The 22,263-nt window shown below is 43.4% G+C and overlaps 1 protein-coding gene across 1 annotated transcript in view; it reads right to left on the reverse strand.

Annotated features, from left to right (window-relative positions):
• Positions 1 to 22,263, reverse strand: part of PHIP (pleckstrin homology domain interacting protein) — a gene marked incomplete in the record, with an annotated part of 1,163,892 nt that overhangs the window by 526,649 nt on the left and 614,980 nt on the right. The window contains 1 exon segment of the mRNA XM_053710468.1: positions 11,096 to 11,233. Within this exon segment, the coding sequence (XP_053566443.1) occupies positions 11,096 to 11,233 (138 nt within the window).

A 22,263-nucleotide genomic window follows, 5' to 3' on the forward strand; every position in this document is an offset into this window, starting at 1 on the left:
GACCCATCACAGGCTTAACCAAAAAGATGCCAGTCTTACTTACATATATTGAATATGGAGAAAGCACAGAACCTCAAAAAGGCACACCAGACCCAAGGCTAACAATAGAGTCTTGGCAAAAGTCTGCCAACCCAGACAAGGTGCCAACGGCTGCAACTGATTTCAAACCGCAAACCTTCCGCTTGCTAGGTAGAAAGTAACCCACAGGCCACTACAGCTGGCTGTCAGGTCTGAAAGACAGGAGAACAGAAAAGAACCCAAACACTGATCCCCTGAAAGAGGATGGAAAAGGATGGACTAAGCCACACCAATGGAGCGCGGGTGCCAACCCAAGAGCTCTAACAATAGGAATTCCAAAGAGAACCCCATAGGAGAGGAACAGAGAAAATGCAATTGAGCCCTCAGAAGACCTAGCACAACACTCTATGACAGTCTCAAACATGGAGACATCATCTCCCCAGATGAAACAGAACCCCAGAGAGCAGATCGCTCTCGTCTAGAGAATAAAAACACCTGTACTAACGACCTGCACACAGGACAGGACAACCAACCTCCAGAGAGAGGAAAAGCCCACCTCCATAAGGAGGACCACTTCCCCCCGAAGGGGAGAGGATTGAAAGAACAGCGCACAAGCTCATAAGACGTGAAGTCATAGGCTGAGGAACAAATCCAACTGAAAATCATCCAGACGTCATAGATGAACATCGAGGAACTCCACAAAAAGGGGAGCACACCTCAGTCAAAAAGGCACAGAAAACCTGTCCCAACTGTCTAGACTGAAGCTTATAGCCTATGTTCCCTGGAAAAACTGGATTGCACCGAACCAGCCACAGGATCGTAATTCTTCCGGACATCTAGAAGATCCACAACAAAAACTATAGGCCTGAGTCCTAAATCGTTCAAGGGATCGTCACAGGGAACATAACCGGACTGACCCGGAAAAAAGGAACCAGACTCACTCAAAAATCTTTGGATGAAGGGCTGAGTCAGCCCTTCTGTGATATGAACCTGTGACCTTGGATCTTTTAAACAGTCTTTTTTGTAGTCAGGGCATCTACCAACTGAGCTACCTCACCAGCCATCCCTTGCAGGAGTCCAACACTCCAAAAGGAGCTTAAGTACGACAGAGTCACACTAAGAGCCCAGAGCCCAAACAGGCATTAAAACAACACCCAGAGAAACACTGAGGACCCCGCAGAGTGAGAAAAACAAAGGCTAGTCTCCATAATCTCCACAGGAGTACCATAGGACCGTACCCAATTAAAAAGAATGCAGAGAATCTCAAACCCCGGTAGAAAAACCCCTAAGCGAAGTTTGCAGAAGGAGACAACACGCCTATCGCCCCTGATAGGGAACAATTAAATTCCCGAAATAGGAAAAAGGCTGCAAGCCCCCCCACAAGGCGGCCAAGACCGCTAAGGAGCAACGGACAAAGTTCCAAAATCTCATCCGAAGAAGAGAACGTCAAAAGGAAAAAAATCCAGAAAGGACATTCCAAGAGCCGCAGAAGGCAAGCCCGTCAGAACCGGCGACAAGGAGGTCCTAAATCCTCCCAACCTCCAACCCACGCGGGAAGGAAACACTCCACATCCCAGCGTAAAGTCGGAATCAAAGAGAGAGTCGCAGCAGAACTCCACTGAGTCCCAGTCGACCAGCTCGAGAGGCATTTAAGGACTGAACCAATCCCCCATGCTTCACTGACCCTAAGGTCCACTCAGATGCTTAGCTGGAACTTGTAAAATAAAACAATAATAACACAATAATATGTGAGGCCCTCAACGCCCAACCAGACCAGGCAGGCAGGACAGGCGCCACGTGTCTGAATTAGAACTCGAGGCAAAAGGATCTGAACCCAATCAGGACCAGCCTGAAACCAAGGGTCATCACTGTCAAGGCCACACAGAATCCCCCCTAGAGAGGGAAAAAACAGTAGACACACATAGGACTAACCATATCCATAACAAACTTCCTTAGAAGCAACAGTGAGAATAAACAATCATGAGTATCGATTCCAGACAAACTTCCAGAAGGAAATATAAAACCAACATGAGCTTGAAATCAAAATAAAATAAAAGATAAGGCAACCCGCAGGTTTATCGCCTAAAAAGAACAGACACACCCGCAGGAACGGCCCAACAGGGACGCTGTTCTACCAAGCTCAGACTGGAAGGAGTACTCGATAACAAGACTATAAGAAGATTACTTCATCCCCTTATGTCTAATTCTGCAAGCTATTCGAAGAAGCTGACTAAGAAGTCTCAGATCCATTAAAGATGGGATCGTCCGACAAGGCCAAAGCGTGCCTCAAAAGAACACGAAGGCGCGTCAGTCTATACCGAAAAGCACAGCATACCTTCGCCGGAGCGAAAGACGACTCCGGCCCCGAAAGATGACCCCCTGAAGCCTCAGGGACAGTTGTTCCCCCAGAGAACTGAACAGGCCAACTCAAACCTAAAGAGCCCTGGATAACGGAACACAAACAGTATCTAAAACCCACTTCAGGAAGTTGCATACGCACCAGTGCCAAAATTATGGACATGCAACATCATGCCAAAACCCCTGGCGGGAAGAAGCTTCTTCCGGAGAAAGATAAGCAAAGTCTGGGTTACCTGCATGCGTAGTAAGCAATGGTGGAAGGGAACTCGCCACTCAGAGGCCAGAAGCCCCACAGGCGGATGGCTCAGCGGCGCCTTGATTCCCCGATACAGAGGAATTGGGCATTCTAACACGGCATTCAGAACATAACTGATAGGCTAGTATCATCCGGGGCAATGCGCATTCTGCGCAAGGAGTAGAAGCTGAAACAGAGATGCCCTTCTCCGCAATATCAGACTCCTCCATAGCTAGGGTATTGATAAAAAAAATTGGACTAAAAACTTAAATGGCACCTGACACCCCCAATGGTTGGGGCTCTCACCACCTCCTAAGAACCCAACATCAGCAGATCAGAATTTCTCTGACGCCACAATGTCAGGAATGCGGAAATGGAGAGTCAAAAACATAACCACGCCCAGTCACAAGGTAAACCATACAGTCCAGAAAAAGCGCGCCCGACCGTAAAGGCTGTGTCACTTCCAAAGGACGTTATGTTCCATAAGCCATGAGCCTAAGTAACACTACACATAAGCAGGTTGAATCACATAACAAACATGATTAAAAAAAACCTGTTCTAAAACCCCCCTCAGGAGACATTAACCCTTGCTTCCAAGATACAAAAACAGAATTTATGCTTACCTGATAAATTACTTTCTCTTGTGGTGTATCCAGTCCACGGATTCATCCTTTACTTGTGGGATATTCTCCTTCCCTACAGGAAGTGGCAAAGAGAGCACACAGCAGAGCTGTCCATATAGCTCCCCCTCTAGCTCCACCCCCAGTCATTCGACCAAAGGTTAGGAAGAAAAAGGAGAAACCATAGGGTGCAGTGGTGACTGTAGTTTAAACAAAAAAAATTTACCTGACTCAATTGCCAGGGCGGGTCGTGGACTGGATACACCACAAGACAAAGTAATTTATCAGGTAAGCATAAATTCTGTTTTCTCTTGTAAGGTATATCCAGTCCACGGATTCATCCTTTACTTGTGGGATACCAATACCAAAGCTTTAGGACACGGATGAAGGGAGGGAACAAGACAGGTACCTTAAACGGAAGGCACCACTGCTTGTAAAACCTTTCTCCCAAAAATAGCCTCCGAAGAAGCAAAAGTATAGAATTTGGAAAATTTGGAAAAAGAATGCAGTGAAGACCAAGTCGCTGCCTTGCAAATCTGTTCAACAGAAGCCTCATTTTTAAAAGCCCATGTGGAAGCCACTGCTCTGGTAGAATGAGCAGTAACAGTTTCAGGAGGCTGCTGGCCAGCAGTCTCATAGGCCAAACGGATGATGCTTTGCAGCCAAAAGGAAAGAGAGGTAGCAGTCACTTTCTGACCTCTCCTCTTACCAGAATAGATAAACAAGGAAGTTGATAGTCTGAAATCCTTAGTTGCTTGTAAATAGAACTTTAAAGAACGAACTACATCAAGATTGTGTAACAGACGTTCCTTCTTCGAAGAAGGATTAGGACACAGAGAAGAAACAACTATTTCCTGGTTAATATTCTTGTTAGAAACAACTTTAGGAAGAAAACCAGGTTTGGTACGCAAAACTACCTTATCTGCGTGGAACACCAGGTAAGGTGAATCACACTGCAAGGCAGATAATTCTGAGACTCTTCGAGCAGAAGAGATAGCTACCAAAAACAAAACTTTCCAAGATAACAACTTAATATCTATGAAATGTAAAGGTTCAAACGGAACCCCTTGAAGAACTGAAAGAACTAAATTTAGACTCCATGGCGGAGCCACGGGTTTATAAACAGGCTTGATTCTGACTAAAGCCTGAGTAAACGCTTGAACGTCTGGTAACTCTGCCAGACGCTTGTGTAAAAGGATAGACAGAGCAGATATCTGTCCTTTTAATGAACTAGCTGACAATCCATTCTCCAATCCTTCTTGGAGGAAAGACAATATGCTGGGAATCCTAATCTTACTCCATGAGTAACCCTTGGATTCACACCAACAAAGATATTTCCGCCATATCTTATGGTAGATTTTCCTGGTGACAGGCTTTCTAGCCTGAATCAGAGTATCTATAACTGACTCAGAGAAACCACGCTTTGATAGAATTAAGCGTTCAATCTCCAAGCAGTCAGACGCAGAGAAATTAGATTTGGATGCTTGAACGGACCCTGTATTAGAAGATCCTGCCTCATTGGCAATGTCCATGGTGGGACAGATGACATGTCCACTAGGTCTGCATACCAAGTCCTGCGTGGCCACACAGGCGCTATCAGAAACACCGAAGCCTTCTCCTGCTTGATTCTGGCGACCAGACGAGGGAGAAGAGGAAACGGTGGAAAAGCATAAGCCAGATTGAAGGACCAAGGCGCTGCTAGAGCATCTATCAATACCGCCTTGGGATCCCGGGACCTGGACCCATAGAGAGGAAGTTTGGTGTTCTGACGGGACGCCATCAGATCCAACTCTGGAGTGCCCCATAGCTGAGTCAGCTGGGCAAATACCTCCGGGTGGAGTTCCCACTCCCCCGGGTGAAAAGTCTGACGACTTAGAAAATCCGCCTCCCAGTTGTCTACTCCTGGGATGTGAATTGCTGAGAGTGATCCTACGCCCACCTGATTATTTTGGTTACTTCCGTCATCGCTAGGGAACTCCTTGTTCCCCCCTGATGATTGACGTAAGCTACAGTCGTGATGTTGTCCGACTGAAATCTGATGAATTTGGACGCAGCTAGTTGAGGCCATGCCTGAAGAGCGTTGAATATCGCCCTCCGTTCCAGAATGTTTATCGGGAGAAGAGTTTCTTCCCGAGACCATAAGCCCTAAACTTTCAGGGAGTCCCAGACCGCACCTCAGCCTAACAGACTGGCGTCGGTCATTACAATGATCCACATTCCCTGAGACAGGAGATCCTGAGACAACCACCAGAGAAGAGAATCTCTGGTCTCCTGGTCCAACTGAATTTGAGGAGACAAATATACATAATCCCCATTCCACTGTTTGAGCATGCATAGTTGCAGTGGTCTGAGGTGTATCCAAGCAAAAGGGACTATGTCCATTGCTGCTACCATTAATCCGATTGTCTCCATGCACTGAGCTACAGATGGCCGGGGAATGGAATGAAGAGCTCGGCAAGTAGTAAAGAGTTTTAATTTTCTGACCTCCGTCAGAAATATTTTCATTTCTACCGAGTCTATTAGAGTCCCTAGGAAGGGAACCCTTGTGAGAGGGGAAAGAGAACTCTTTTTGATGTTCACCTTCCACCCATGAGACCTCAGAAAGGCCAACACAATCTCCGTGTGAGACTTGGCTCTTTGGAAAGACGGCGCCTGAATTAAGATGTCGTCTAGGTAAGGTGCCACTGCTATGCCCCGCGTTCTTAGGACCGCCAGGAGGGACCCTAGCACCTTTGTGAAAATTCTGGGAGCAGTGGCTAAGCCCAAGGGAAGAGCCACAAACTGGTAATGCTTATCCAGAAAAGGGAACCTGAGAAACTGGTGATGATCTTTGTGGATAGGAATGTGTAGGTATGCATCCTTTAGATCCACGGTAGTCATATATTGACCTTCCTGGATCATTGGTAAGATTGTCCGAATGGTCTCCATTTTGAATGATGGGACTCTGAGGAATCTGTTTAGAATTTTTAGATCCAGGATGGGTCTGAAAGTTCCCTCTTTTTTGGGAACCACAAACAGGTTTGAGTAAAAACCCAACCCTTGTTCCGCAATTGGAACTGGGTGGATCACTCCCATTGTATGTAGATCTTCTACACAGCGTAAAAACGCCTCTTTCTTTGTCTGATCTGTAGACAGACGAGAAATGTGGAACCTTCCCCTAGGAAGAGAGTCTTTGAATTCTAGAAGACATCTCTGGGATACAATCTCTAATGCCCAAGGATCGTGTACATCTCTTGCCCAGGCCTGAGCGAAGAGAGAGAGTCTGCCCCCTACTAGATCCGGTCCCGGATCGGGGGCTACCCCTTCATGCTGTCTTGGTGGCAGCTGAAGGCTTTTTGGCCTGTTTACCCTTATTCCAGCCCTGGTAAGGTTTCCAGGTTGCCTTGGGCTGTGAAGCGTTACCCTCTTGCTTTGCAGCCGGAGAGGATGAAGAGGGGCCGTTCCTGAAATTACGAAAGGAACGAAAATTAGCTTTGTTCTTTGTCTTAAAGGGCTTGTCCTGAGGGAGAGCATGGCCTTTTCCCCCGGTGATTTCTGAAATAATCTCTTTCAATTCAGGCCCGAAGAGGGTCTTTCCTTTGAAGGGGTTGTTCAAAAGCTTGGATTTAGACGACACATCGACCAGGACTTTAGCCATAGCGCCCTGAATTTTTTTACGCTAACAGCTATTTTGAAAGCGGCGTCAGTGATAAAAGAATTAGCTAGCTTTAGAGCCTTAATTCTATCCATAATTTCCTCATATGAGGTCTCCGTCTGGAGCGAGTCTTCCAGCGCCTCAAACCAGAAAGCAGCTGCAGTAGTTACAGGAATAATGCAGGCAATAGGTTGGAGAAGAAAACCTTGTTGAACAAAAATTTTCTTAAGTAAACCCTCTAATTTTTTATCCATAGGGTCTTTAAAAGCACAACTGCCTTCAATTGGTATGGTTGTGCGTTTAGCAAGTGAAGAAATAGCCCCCTCCACCTTAGGGACCGTCTGCCACGAGTCCCGCATGGGGTCAGATATGGGGAACATTTTCTTAAAAACAGGAGAGGGAACAAAGGGGACACCTGGCCTATCCCACTCCCTAGTAACGATATCCGCAATCCTCTTAGGGACCGGAAACGCATCAGTGTAAACAGGGACCTCTAGGTACTTGTCCATTTTACACAATTTTTCTGGGACCACCAAAGGGTCGAAGTTATCCAGAGTAGCTAATACCTCCCTGAGCAAAACGCGGAGGTGTTCTAGTTTAAATTTAAAAGCCAATGTATCTGAATCTGTCTGAGGAGGAACCCTTCCTGAATCAGAGACTTCTAACTCAGACATCAAATCCCTCGCTCCCACTTCAGAGCGTTGTGAGGGTATATCAGATACAGCTACCAAAGCGTCAGAATGCTCATAATCTGTTCTTAAAACGGAGGTAACACGGGCAGTTTAGATAAGAAAGCTGCAAGAGAATTATCCATGACTGCCGCTAAGTCTTGTAATGTAAAAGGGTTAGACGCACTAGAGGTACTAGGCGTCGCTTGAGCGCGCGTAACTGGTTGTGACACTTGGGGAGAGGCAGACGGGCTACCCTCGTTACCTTCAGTCTGAGAATCATCTTGGGCCACATTCTTAAGTGCAACAATATGATCTTTAAAGTGTATAGACATATCAGTACAAGTGGGACACATTCTGAGAGGGGGTTCCACCATGGCTTCTAAACACATTGAACAAGGATTTTCCTTGGTGTCAGACATGTTTAACAGACTAGTAGTATACACAAACAGGCTTGGAAATCACTTTAATCAAATAAAAAACAGAATTTGAAAAAACGTTACTGTGCCTTTAAGAGATAAAAAAGGCACACAATTTTGCAAAACAGTGAAAAATGCAGTAATCCTTTTGAAATTTTCACAGTATGTACCTAAAGCCTTAGTAAGATTGCACCACTAGTAGCAAAACGATTAACCCCTTAATGCCCAAACCGGAGCAGCCTAAAGCCAACACCCGGTTAAAATTACTACAGCACCTTGCCACAGCACTGCTGTGGCCCTACCTGCCCTTAGGGACCAGATTTGGGGGAATATAGCTTCCTTTAGGCCCTCAAACAGCAGCAGGACCCTCCATGTGAAGCAGCATGAACTTCTATGTAATTCTAACTGCGCATCTGAGGCGCAAAATTAGGCCCCGCAAACTCTACTCCGGAGCTGTGAGGCCTAAGAAATCACTCCAAAGTGAATAAAAAATAGCCATGTGGGTAATAACCCCAGAAAGAACCCAAAAGGACTTTCAAAGTGTCTTTTTTCCTAAAAAAACAATCGATTGCCCTGAATTAGTGTCAACCAGCATAATTAGCCCTGTTATGTAAGCATTCAATTCCTTACTAAGTCTCTGAACATAGCTTACCCTCCCCTCATGGGGATATTGTCAGTCTCTTCTAGCATTATCTCATTCTTGTCTAGAAATAAATGACTGAACATACCTTATTGCAGTTCCCCTGCAAACTGTTCCCCCCAACTGAAGTTTTCTGGTACTCCTCAGTCCTGTGTGGGAACAGCAGTGGATTTTAGTTACAACATGCTAAAATAATTTTCCTCTCAGCAGAAATCTTCATCACTTTTCTGCTAGAGAGTAAATAGTACAAACCGGTACCATTTAAAATAACGAACTTTTGATTGAAGATAATAAAAACTACAATTCTAACACCACATTCACTTTACCCTCCCGAGAGAGACCCTAGTGCTTAGAGCCGGCAAAGAGAATGACTGGGGGGTGGAGCTAGAGGGGGAGCTATATGGACAGCTCTGCTGTGTGCTCTCTTTGCCACTTCCTGTAGGGAAGGAGAAAATCCCACAAGGATGAATCCGTGGGCTGGATACACCTTACAAGAGAAAGGAGCCTCACTGAGACCCTAATTTATAGTTAGTCCCGCAAGGTGGTAGCCTCTCGGGAAAACATTTATAATACCATACAATCATGATGAAAGTAAAATTAAACAATCTTACCGGAATCTACGCCGTGGAACAGGAACACGGCCCTTCAAGTGTGACAGATAGTAGCATCGCTTCTGCCATGGATTTGAGAGAAGAAAGCAGATAGCGAAACTAGTCAACGCCGATTGCTTTACGGAGCTGTTAAATAAATGAATCGGGATGGTTTCGCAGAAAGACTCTCCCTGCATTTCCGCACTTTCATCCATGCTTTCACTGAAAAGCTGACAGGACTAGTTAAAACTCCAGTCCCATTCCAAAGAGTACTACTCTCCATAAGAGACTAAACGCAAACTCTGACACTTCTCTGCCAACCTCCTGGGACGAAAGGCAAAGAATGACTGGTGGATGAGGGAAGTGGGAGGGGTATTTAAGCCTTTGGCTGGGGTGTCTTTGCCTCCTCCTGGTGGCCAGGTTCTGAATTCCCAAAAAAATGAATGCCGCTGTGGACTCTTTCCATTTATGAAGAAAATGGCATCGCTCCGTTTACAAACAGAGAAGGAGGTGGCAAAATCCAGGAAAACAGAGCACAACTAAAAGAATTGGCACGCTTTCCCAAAACTCTGCAATCATTTTAGCATCTTCTTGAATTATACACAACTATTCACAGAATTGTAAGGGGAATAAGTGGAATCACCTGGGCAGAAAAGAGATGAAGTGCACTGTTAAAATAACAGTGCGCTTCATCTCACAGTCAACACATCAACAAAAGCAGAAAACCTAAAAAGCTGGCCCTTCAGGATCTTAACCTGAGTAGAAAGTACTGAAACTGGCTAACTAGACAATTTAGTAAACATGCCAGAGATAATAAATAATGTTGCCCTTAAAGGAGAAAATTCACCCATTGAGCTCCGATTCTCCCACTCTCCACACAGATTACTTACCACTGTAACTACAGTAGAAAAACAAGCAATTTATAAAATATATAAAAAGGCAACCTCAAGAAAATACAGCCTATGGGGGTAAATCCCACATATTAGGAAAGAAACTCCCGCATTTCTCTCACATATGAATAAAGTGCATGCCTCTGCAAAAAAAAAAAAAAAGTCCCAAAAAACTGCATTTTATAAAGTCTTATTATTGCAAGTCTCCAACCTGGAAGACAAAAGCACTTACCTGCAGTCTAGCCATCCGGCAGGAGGACAGTTTACAAGGCATGAAAGGACACATACTCCTCACAGAGACCTGTAGAAAGAGAAAGAACAGAGTAAACCTACTCTGGCTTTCTATACCATGGGCAGCAAATATGTTAGGAAAACACAGCAAGGCCCACCTTACAAGTTCCTAAATGCTTTAAAGTCACCAATACCCTACGGAAGAGATTAGCATGGACTACGTCTAAAATCTTGCTTGTAGCGAAAGAAATCCAATTTTCTTCAGACACCAAAACTTCACCTACTCTATTGACAAAGACAAAGAGAATGACTGGGGTTTATGGTAAGGGGAGTGATACTTAACATCTTTGCTGTGGTGCTCTTTGAATCCTCCTGCTGGCCAGGAGTGATATTCCCACTAGAAATTGAGGACGTTGTGGACTCACCATATCTTAGAAAAGAAATTACATTTAACTCACAACTTACTGACACTAAGCATTTTAGTTTCTCCAAGAAAATTGATGAGCTGGCAGGTAGGTAGAAAGGAAGGGAAAAAAGGGAAGTAAATATCTAAAATGAATAAGGTGTATTTGAATTGTATTATGCTTTTACAACTATCCAATTAAAAAGATAAATGTAATATCAAGTTTAATTGGAAGTTAGATTTTTTTTTTAATTGTGTATTTCTCTTTTACCAATAGCAAAAAAAATATATTCCAATTTTGGTGTTAAAGTTATGTCTGACTAAAACATCTCTGCACCATATAATAGATCTGATGTTGGCTAACTGAGCCATATACTAGCTATTCATACCTCTTCCCATGCGGCTGTTGATACTGCTTCCAGCCTCTACATTCAGTCTCTGGTCTTGCTCTTGCTGTAGTCTTTGAATAAGGCTATCCAAAGGACTTACTTCGTTGTTTGCTTGCTGGCTGAGAACCTGATTTAATCCTGTGTAAAATACAAATTCAATATCATTAAAAGGACGAAGGGAAAAATTTGATTTATCTGCTTACCATTTAAAAGCAAATCAAGCATTAGAGTGTTCTAATTAATTGTGTTAATAGCTATAAATCCCCATAGAGATAGGACGAAACTAAAAAACAGAATTTATGTTTACCTGATAAATTACTTTCTCCAACGGTGTGTCCGGTCCACGGCGTCATCCTTACTTGTGGGATATTCTCCTCCCCAACAGGAAATGGCAAAGAGCCCAGCAAAGCTGGTCACATGATCCCTCCTAGGCTCCGCCTACCCCAGTCATTCGACCGACGTTAAGGAGGAATATTTGCATAGGAGAAACCATATGGTACCGTGGTGACTGTAGTTAAAGAAAATAAATTATCAGACCTGATTAAAAAAACCAGGGCGGGCCGTGGACCGGACACACCGTTGGAGAAAGTAATTTATCAGGTAAACATAAATTCTGTTTTCTCCAACATAGGTGTGTCCGGTCCACGGCGTCATCCTTACTTGTGGGAACCAATACCAAAGCTTTAGGACACGGATGAAGGGAGGGAGCAAATCAGGTCACCTAAATGGAAGGCACCACGGCTTGCAAAACCTTTCTCCCAAAAATAGCCTCAGAAGAAGCAAAAGTATCAAACTTGTAAAATTTGGTAAAAGTGTGCAGTGAAGACCAAGTCGCTGCCCTACATATCTGATCAACAGAAGCCTCGTTCTTGAAGGCCCATGTGGAAGCCACAGCCCTAGTGGAATGAGCTGTGATTCTTTCGGGAGGCTGCCGTCCGGCAGTCTCGTAAGCCAATCTGATGATGCTTTTAATCCAAAAAGAGAGAGAGGTAGAAGTTGCTTTTTGACCTCTCCTTTTACCAGAATAAACAACAAACAAGGAAGATGTTTGTCTAAAATCCTTTGTAGCATCTAAATAGAATTTTAGAGCGCGAACAACATCCAAATTGTGCAACAAACGTTCCTTCTTTGAAACTGGTTTCGGACACAGAGAAGGTACAATAATCTCCTGGTTAATGTTTTTGTTAGAAACAACTTTTGGAAGAAAACCAGGCTTAGTACGTAAAACCACCTTATCTGCATGGAACACCAGATAAGGAGGAGAACACTGCAGAGCAGATAATTCTGAAACTCTTCTAGCAGAAGAGATTGCAACCAAAAACAAAACTTTCCAAGATAATAACTTAATATCAACGGAATGTAAGGGTTCAAACGGAACCCCCTGAAGAACTGAAAGAACTAAATTGAGACTCCAAGGAGGAGTCAAAGGTTTGTAAACAGGCTTAATTCTAACCAGAGCCTGAACAAAGGCTTGAACATCTGGCACAGCTGCCAGCTTTTTGTGAAGTAACACAGACAAGGCAGAAATCTGTCCCTTCAGGGAACTTGCAGATAATCCTTTTTCCAATCCTTCTTGAAGGAAGGATAGAATCTTAGGAATCTAGACCTTGTCCCAAGGGAATCCTTTAGATTCACACCAACAGATATATTTTTTCCAAATTTTGTGGTAAATCTTTCTAGTTACAGGCTTTCTGGCCTGCACAAGAGTATCGATAACAGAATCTGAGAACCCTCGCTTCGATAAGATCAAGCGTTCAATCTCCAAGCAGTCAGCTGGAGTGAAACCAGGTTCGGATGTTCGAACGGACCCTGAACAAGAAGGTCTCGTCTCAAAGGTAGCTTCCAAGGTGGAGCCGATGACATATTCACCAGATCTGCATACCAAGTCCTGCGTGGCCACGCAGGAGCTATCAAGATCACCGACGCCCTCTCCTGATTGATCCTGGCTACCAGCCTGGGGATGAGAGGGAACGGCGGGAACACATAAGCTAGTTTGAAGGTCCAAGGTGCTACTAGTGCATCCACTAGAGCCGCCTTGGGATCCCTGGATCTGGACCCGTAGCAGGGAACTTTGAAGTTCTGACGAGAGGCCATCAGATCCATGTCTGGAATGCCCCACAGCTGAGTGACTTGGGCAAAGATTTCCGGATGGAGTTCCCACTCCCCCGGATGCAATGTCTGACGACTCAGAAAATCCGCTTCCCAATTTTCCACTCCTGGGATGTGGATAGCGGACAGGTGGCAGGAGTGAGACTCCGCCCATAGAATGATTTTGGTCACTTCTTCCATCGCTAGGGAACTCCTTGTTCCCCCCTGATGGTTGATGTACGCAACAGTTGTCATGTTGTCTGATTGAAACCGTATGAACTTGGCCCTCGCTAGCTGAGGCCAAGCCTTGAGAGCATTGAATATCGCTCTCAGTTCCAGAATATTTATCGGTAGAAGAGATTCTTCCCGAGACCAAAGACCCTGAGCTTTCAGGGATCCCCAGACCGCGCCCCAGCCCATCAGACTGGCGTCGGTCGTGACAATGACCCACTCTGGTCTGCGGAATGTCATCCCTTGTGACAGGTTGTCCAGGGACAGCCACCAACGGAGTGAGTCTCTGGTCCTCTGATTTACTTGTATCTTCGGAGACAAGTCTGTATAATCCCCATTCCACTGACTGAGCATGCACAGTTGTAATGGTCTTAGATGAATGCGCGCAAAAGGAACTATGTCCATAGCCGCTACCATCAACCCGATCACTTCCATGCACTGAGCTATGGAAGGAAGAGGAACGGAATGAAGTATCCGACAAGAGTCTAGAAGCTTTGATTTTCTGGCCTCTGTCAGAAATATCCTCATTTCTAAGGAGTCTATTATTGTTCCCAGGAAGGGAACCCTTGTTGACGGAGATAGAGAACTCTTTTCCACGTTCACTTTCCATCCGTGAGATCTGAGAAAGGCCAGGACGATGTCCGTGTGAGCCTTTGCTTGAGGAAGGGACGACGCTTGAATCAGAATGTCGTCCAAGTAAGGTACTACAGCAATGCCCCTTGGTCTTAGCACAGCTAGAAGGGACCCTAGTACCTTTGTGAAAATCCTTGGAGCAGTGGCTAATCCGAAAGGAAGCGCCACGAACTGGTAATGCTTGTCCAGGAATGCGAACCTTAGGAACCGATGATGTTCCTTGTGGATAGGAATATGTAGATACGCATCCTTTAAATCCACCGTGGTCATGAATTGACCTTCCTGGATGGAAGGAATAATAGTTCGAATGGTTTCCATCTTGAACGATGGAACCTTGAGAAACTTGTTTAAGATCTTGAGATCTAAGATTGGTCTGAACGTTCCCTCTTTTTTGGGAACTATGAACAGATTGGAGTAGAACCCCATCCCTTGTTCTCTTAATGGAACAGGATGAATCACTCCCATTTTTAACAGGTCTTCTACACAATGTAAGAATGCCTGTCTTTTTATGTGGTCTGAAGACAACTGAGACCTGTGGAACCTCCCCCTTGGGGGAAGTCCCTTGAATTCCAGAAGATAACCTTGGGAGACTATTTCTAGCGCCCAAGGATCCAGAACATCTCTTGCCCAAGCCTGAGCGAAGAGAGAGAGTCTGCCCCCCACCAGATCCGGTCCCGGATCGGGGGCCAACATTTCATGCAGTCTTGGTAGCAGTGGCAGGTTTCTTGGACTGCTTTCCCTTGTTCCAGCCTTGCATTGGTCTCCAAGCTGGCTTGGCTTGAGAAGTATTACCCTCTTGCTTAGAGGACGTAGCACCTCGGGCTGGTCCGTCTCTACGAAAGGGACGAAAATTAGGTTTATTTTTTGCCTTGAAAGGCCGATCCTGAGGAAGGGCGTGGCCCTTACCCCCAGTGATATCAGAGATAATCTCTTTCAAGTCAGGGCCAAACAGCGTTTTCCCCTTGAAAGGAATGTTAAGTAGCTTGTTCTTGGAAGACGCATCAGCCGACCAAGAATTCAACCAAAGCGCTCTGCGCGCCACAATAGCAAACCCAGAATTCTTAGCCGCTAACCTAGCCAATTGCAAAGTGGCGTCTAGGGTGAAAGAATTAGCCAATTTGAGAGCATTGATTCTGTCCATAATCTCCTCATAAGGAGGAGAATCACTATCGACCGCCTTTATCAGCTCATCGAACCAGAAACATGCGGCCGTAGCGACAGGGACAATGCATGCAATTGGTTGTAGAAGGTAACCCTGCTGAACAAACATCTTTTTAAGCAAACCTTCTAATTTTTTATCCATAGGATCTTTGAAAGCACAACTATCCTCTATGGGTATAGTGGTGCGTTTGTTTAAAGTGGAAACCGCTCCCTCGACCTTGGGGACTGTCTGCCATAAGTCCTTTCTGGGGTCGACCAAAGGAAACAATTTTTTAAATATGGGGGGAGGGACGAAAGGAATACCGGGCCTTTCCCATTCTTTATTAACAATGTCCGCCACCCGCTTGGGTATAGGAAAAGCTTCTGGGAGCCCCGGCACCTCTAGGAACTTGTCCATTTTACATAGCTTCTCTGGGATGACCAACTTGTCACAATCATCCAGAGTGGATAATACCTCCTTAAGCAGAATGCGGAGATGTTCCAACTTAAATTTAAATGCAATCACATCAGGTTCAGCCTGTTGAGAAATGTTCCCTGAATCAGTAATTTCTCCCTCAGACAAAACCTCCCTGGCCCCATCAAACTGGGTTAGGGGCCCTTCAGAGATATTAGTATCAGCGTTGCCATGCTCTTCAGTATCTAAAACAGAGCAGCCGCGCTTACGCTGACAAGTGTTCATTTGGGCTAAAATGTTTTTGACAGAATTATCCATTACAGCCGTTAATTGTTGCATAGTAAGGAGTATTGGCGCGCTAGATGTACTAGGGGCCTCCTGAGTGGGCAAGATTCGTGTAGACGAAGGAGGGAATGATGCAGTACCATGCTTACTCCCCTCACTTGAGGAATCATCTTGGGCATCATTGTCATTATCACATAAATCACATTTATTTAAATGAATAGGAATTCTGGCTTCCCCACATTCAGAACACAGTCTATCTGGTAGTTCAGACATGTTAAACAGGCATAAACTTGATAACAAAGTACAAAAAACGTTTTTAAATAAAACCGTTACTGTCACTTTAAATTTTAAACTGAACACACTTTATTACTGCAATTGCGAAAAAACATGAAGGAATTGTACAAAATTCACCAAATTTTCACCACAGTGTCTTAAAGCCTTAAAAGTATTGCACACCAAATTTGGAAGCTTTAACCCTTAAAATAACGGAACCGGAGCCGTTTTAAACTTTAACCCCTTTACAGTCCCTGGTATCTGCTCTGCTGAGACCCAACCAAGCCCAAAGGGGAATACGATACCAAATGACGCCTTCAGAAAGTCTTTTCTAAGTATCAGAGCTCCACACACATGCGACTGCATGCCATGCCTCTCAAAAACAAGTGCGCCACACCGGCGCGAAAATGAGGCTCTGCTTATGCTTTGGGAAAGCCCCTAAGGAATAAGGTGTCTAATACAGTGCCTGCCGATATTCTTATATCAAAATACCCAGATAAAATGATTCCTCAAGGCTAAATATGTGTTAATAATGAATCGATTTAGCCCAGAAAAGTCTACAGTCTTAATAAGCCCTTGTGAAGCCCTTATTTATGATCGTAATAAACATGGCTTACCGGATCCCATAGGGAAAATGACAGCTTCCAGCATTACATCGTCTTGTTAGAATGTGTCATACCTCAAGCAGCAAGAGACTGCATACTGTTCCCCCAACTGAAGTTAGTAGCTCTCAACAGTCCTGTGTGGAACAGCCATGGATTTTAGTTACGGTTGCTAAAATCATTTTCCTCATACAAACAGAAATCTTCATCTCTTTTCTGTTTCTGAGTAAATAGTACATACCAGCACTATTTCAAAATAACAAACTCTTGATTGAATAATAAAAACTACAGTTAAACACTAAAAAACTCTAAGCCATCTCCGTGGAGATGTTGCCTGTACAACGGCAAAGAGAATGACTGGGGTAGGCGGAGCCTAGGAGGGATCATGTGACCAGCTTTGCTGGGCTCTTTGCCATTTCCTGTTGGGGAGGAGAATATCCCACAAGTAAGGATGACGCCGTGGACCGGACACACCTATGTTGGAGAAATAGCTGTTTAGTAGGAAAAACATAATTTATGTAAGAATTTACCTGATAAATTCATTTTTTTTTTATTTTCGCAAGAGTCCATGAGCTAGTGACGTATGGGATATACAATCCTACCAGGAGGGGCAAAGTTTCCCAAACCTCAAAATGCCTATAAATACACCGCTCACCACACCCACAATTCAGTTTAAAGAATAGCCATGTAGTGGGGTGATAAAGAAAGGAGTAAAAATCATCAACAAAGGAATTTGGAAATAATTGTGCTTTATACAAAAAAATCATAACCACCATAAAAAGGGTGGGCCTCATGGACTCTTGCCAATATGAAAGAAATTAATTTATCAGGTAAATTCTTACATAAATTATGTTTTCTTTCATGTAATTGGCAAGAATCGATGAGCTAGTGACGTATGGGAAATCTATACCCAAGATGTGGAACTCCACGCAAGAGTCAATAGAGAGGGAGGGATAAAAATAAACAGCCATTTTCCGCTGAAAAAATAATCCACAACCCAAAATATAAGTTTATTCTTTAAAAGACAAGAAAAACTTAAAAAACATCAGCAGAAGAATCAAACTGAAACAGCTGCCTGAAGAACTTTTCTACCAAAAACTGCTTCTGAAGAAGCAAATACATCAAAACGGTAGAATTTAGTAAATGTATGAAAAAAAGACCAAGTTGTCGCTTTGCAAATTTGATCAACTGAAGCTTCATTCTTAAAAGCCCACGAGGTGCAGACTGATCTAGTAGAATGAGCTGTAAATCTCTGAGGCGGGGCCTTACCCGGCTCCAAATAAGCCTGGAGGCTCAAAAGCTTTAACCAAGAAGCCAAGGAAATAGAAACCTTCTGACCTTTCCAAGGACCAGAAAAACATAATTTATGTAAGAACTTACCTGATAAATTCATTTCTTTCATATTAACAAGAGTCCATGAGCTAGTGACGTATGGGATATACATTCCTACCAGGAGGGGCAAAGTTTCCCAAACCTTAAAATGCCTATAAATACACCCCTCACCACACCCACAAATCAGTTTAACGAATAGCCAAGAAGTGGGGTGATAAGAAAAAGTGCGAAGCATATAAAATAAGGAATTGGAATAATTGTGCTTTATACAAAAAAATCATAACCACCACAAAAAAGGGTGGGCCTCATGGACTCTTGTTAATATGAAAGAAATGAATTTATCAGGTAAGTTCTTACATAAATTATGTTTTCTTTCATGTAATTAACAAGAGTCCATGAGCTAGTGACGTATGGGATAATGACTACCCAAGATGTGGATCTTTCCACACAAGAGTCACTAGAGAGGGAGGGATAAAATAAAGACAGCCAATTCCTGCTGAAAATAATCCACACCCAAAATAAAGTTTAACAAAAAACATAAGCAGAAGATTCAAACTGAAACTGCTGCCTGAAGAACTTTTCTACCAAAAACTGCTTCAGAAGAAGAAAATACATCAAAATGGTAGAATTTAGTAAAAGTATGCAAAGAAGACCAAGTTGCTGCTTTGCAGATCTGGTCAACCGAAGCTTCATTCCTAAACGCCCAGGAAGTAGATACTGACCTAGTAGAATGAGCTGTAATTCTTTGAGGCGGAGTTTTACCCGACTCCACATAGGCAAGATGAATTAAAGATTTCAACCAAGATGCCAAAGAAATGGCAGAAGCTTTCTGGCCTTTCCTAGAACCGGAAAAGATAACAAATAGACTAGAAGTCTTACGGAAAGATTTCGTAGCTTCAACATAATATTTCAAAGCTCTAACAACATCCAAAGAATGCAATGATTTCTCCTTAGAATTCTTAGGATTAGGACATAATGAAGGAACCACAATTTCTCTACTAATGTTGTTGGAATTCACAACTTTAGGTAAAAATTCAAAAGAAGTTCGCAACACCGCCTTATCCTGATGAAAAATCAGAAAAGGAGACTCACATGAAAGAGCAGATAATTCAGAAACTCTTCTAGCAGAAGAGATAGCCAAAAGGAACAAAACTTTCCAAGAAAGTAATTTAATGTCCAATGAATGCATAGGTTCAAACGGAGGAGCTTGAAGAGCTCCCAGAACCAAATTCAAACTCCAAGGAGGAGAAATTGACTTAATGACAGGTTTTATACGAACCAAAGCTTGTACAAAACAATGAATATCAGGAAGAATAGCAATCTTTCTGTGAAAAAGAACAGAAAGAGCAGAGATTTGTCCTTTCAAAGAACTTGCGGACAAACCCTTATCCAAACCATCCTGAAGAAATTGTAAAATTCTCGGTATTCTAAAAGAATGCCAAGAAAAATGATGAGAAAGACACCAAGAAATATAAGTCTTCCAGACTCTATAATATATCTCTCGAGATACAGATTTACGAGCCTGTAACATAGTATTAATCACGGAGTCAGAGAAACCTCTATGACCAAGAATCAAGCGTTCAATCTCCATACCTTTAAATTTAAGGATTTCAGATCCGGATGGAAAAAAGGACCTTGTGACAGAAGGTCTGGTCTTAACGGAAGAGTCCATGGCTGGCAAGATGCCATCCGGACAAGATCCGCATACCAAAACCTGTGAGGCCATGCCGGAGCTATTAGCAGAACAAACGAGCATTCCCTCAGAATCTTGGAGATTACTCTTGGAAGAAGAACTAGAGGCGGAAAGATATAGGCAGGATGATACTTCCAAGGAAGTGATAATGCATCCACTGCCTCCGCCTGAGGATCCCGGGATCTGGACAGATACCTGGGAAGTTTCTTGTTTAGATGAGAGGCCATCAGATCTATCTCTGGGAGCCCCCACAATTGAACAATCTGAAGAAATACCTCTGGGTGAAGAGACCATTCGCCCGGATGCAACGTTTGGCGACTGAGATAATCCGCTTCCCAATTGTCTACACCTGGGATATGAACCGCAGAGATTAGACAGGAGCTGGATTCCGCCCAAACCAAAATTCGAGATACTTCTTTCATAGCCAGAGGACTGAGAGTCCCTCCTTGATGATTGATGTATGCCACAGTTGTGACATTGTCTGTCTGAAAACAAATGAACGATTCTCTCTTCAGAAGAGGCCAAAACTGAAGAGCTCTGAAAATTGCACGGAGTTCCAAAATATTGATCGGTAATCTCACCTCCTGAGATTCCCAAACTCCTTGTGCCGTCAGAGATCCCCACACAGCTCCCCAACCTGTGAGACTTGCATCTGTTGAAATTACAGTCCAGGTCGGAAGAACAAAAGAAGCCCCCTGAATTAAACGATGGTGATCTGTCCACCACGTTAGAGAGTGTCGAACAATCGGTTTTAAAGATATTAATTGAGATATCTTCGTGTAATCCCTGCACCATTGGTTCAGCATACAGAGCTGAAGAGGTCGCATGTGAAAACGAGCAAAGGGGATCGCGTCCGATGCAGCAGTCATAAGACCTAGAATTTCCATGCATAAGGCTACCGAAGGGAATGATTGTGACTGAAGGTTTCGACAAGCTGTAATCAATTTTAGACGTCTCTTGTCTGTTAAAGACAGAGTCATGGACACTGAATCTATCTGGAAACCCAGAAAGGTTACCCTTGTTTGAGGAATCAAAGAACTTTTTAGTAAATTGATCCTCCAACCATGATCTTGAAGAAACAACACAAGTCGATTCGTATGAGACTCTGCTAAATGTAAAGACGGAGCAAGTACCAAGATATCGTCCAAATAAGGAAATACCACAATACCCTGTTCTCTGATTACAGACAGAAGGGCACCGAGAATCTTTGTGAAAATTCTTGGAGCTGTAGCAAGGCCAAACGGTAGAGCCACAAATTGGTAATGCTTGTCTAGAAAAGAGAATCTCAGGAACTGATAATGATCTGGATGAATCGGAATATGCAGATATGCATCCTGTAAATCTATCGTGGACATATAATTCCCTTGCTGAACAAAAGGCAATATAGTCCTTACAGTTACCATCTTGAACGTTGGTATCCTTACATAGCGATTCAATAATTTTAGATCCAGAACTGGTCTGAAGGAATTCTCCTTCTTTGGTACAATGAAGAGATTTGAATAAAACCCCATCCCCTGTTCCGGAACTGGAACTGGCATAATTACTCCAGCCAACTCTAGATCTGAAACACAATTCAGAAATGCTTGAGCTTTTACTGGATTTACTGGGACATGGGAAAGAAAAAATCTCTTTGCAGGAGGTCTCATCTTGAAACCAATTCTGTACCCTTCTGAAACAATGTTCTGAATCCAAAGATTGTGAACAGAATTGATCCAAATTTCTTTGAAAAAACGTAACCTGCCCCCTACCAGCGGAACTGGAATGAGGGCCGTACCTTCATGTGAACTTAGAAGCAGGCTTTGCCTTTCTAGCAGGCTTGGATTTATTCCAGACTGGAGATGGTTTCCAAACTGAAACTGCTCCTGAGGACGAAGGATCAGGCTTTTGTTCTTTGTTGAAACGAAAGGATCGAAAACGATTGTTAGCCCTGTTTTTACCTTTAGACTTTTTATCCTGTGGTAAAAAAGTTCCTTTCCCACCAGTAACAGTTGAAATAATAGAATCCAACTGAGAACCAAATAATTTGTTTCCCTGGAAAGAAATGGAAAGTAGAGTTGATTTAGAAGCCATATCAGCATTCCAAGTCTTAAGCCATAAAGCTCTTCTGGCTAAGATAGCCAGAGACATAAATCTAACATCAACTCTAATAATATCAAAAATGGCATCACAGATGAAATTATTAGCATGCTGGAGAAGAATAATAATATCATGAGAATCACGATTTGTTACTTGTTGCGCTAGAGTTTCCAACCAAAAAGTTGAAGCTGCAGCAACATCAGCCAATGATATAGCAGGTCTAAGAAGATTACCTGAGGAGCTTTAAAAACCTTATCTAAACGTATAGAATTAGTATCAAGAGGACTAGAATCCTCTATTTCTAAAGCAATTAGTACTTCTTTAAGTAAAGAGCGAATAAATTCCATCTTAAATAAATATGAAGATTTATCAGCATCAATCTCTGAGACAGAATCCTCTG

The sequence above is a fragment of the Bombina bombina genome, chromosome 4 (assembly GCF_027579735.1).
Source record: "Bombina bombina isolate aBomBom1 chromosome 4, aBomBom1.pri, whole genome shotgun sequence".
In the NCBI taxonomy this organism is placed as follows: Eukaryota; Metazoa; Chordata; class Amphibia; order Anura; family Bombinatoridae; genus Bombina; species Bombina bombina.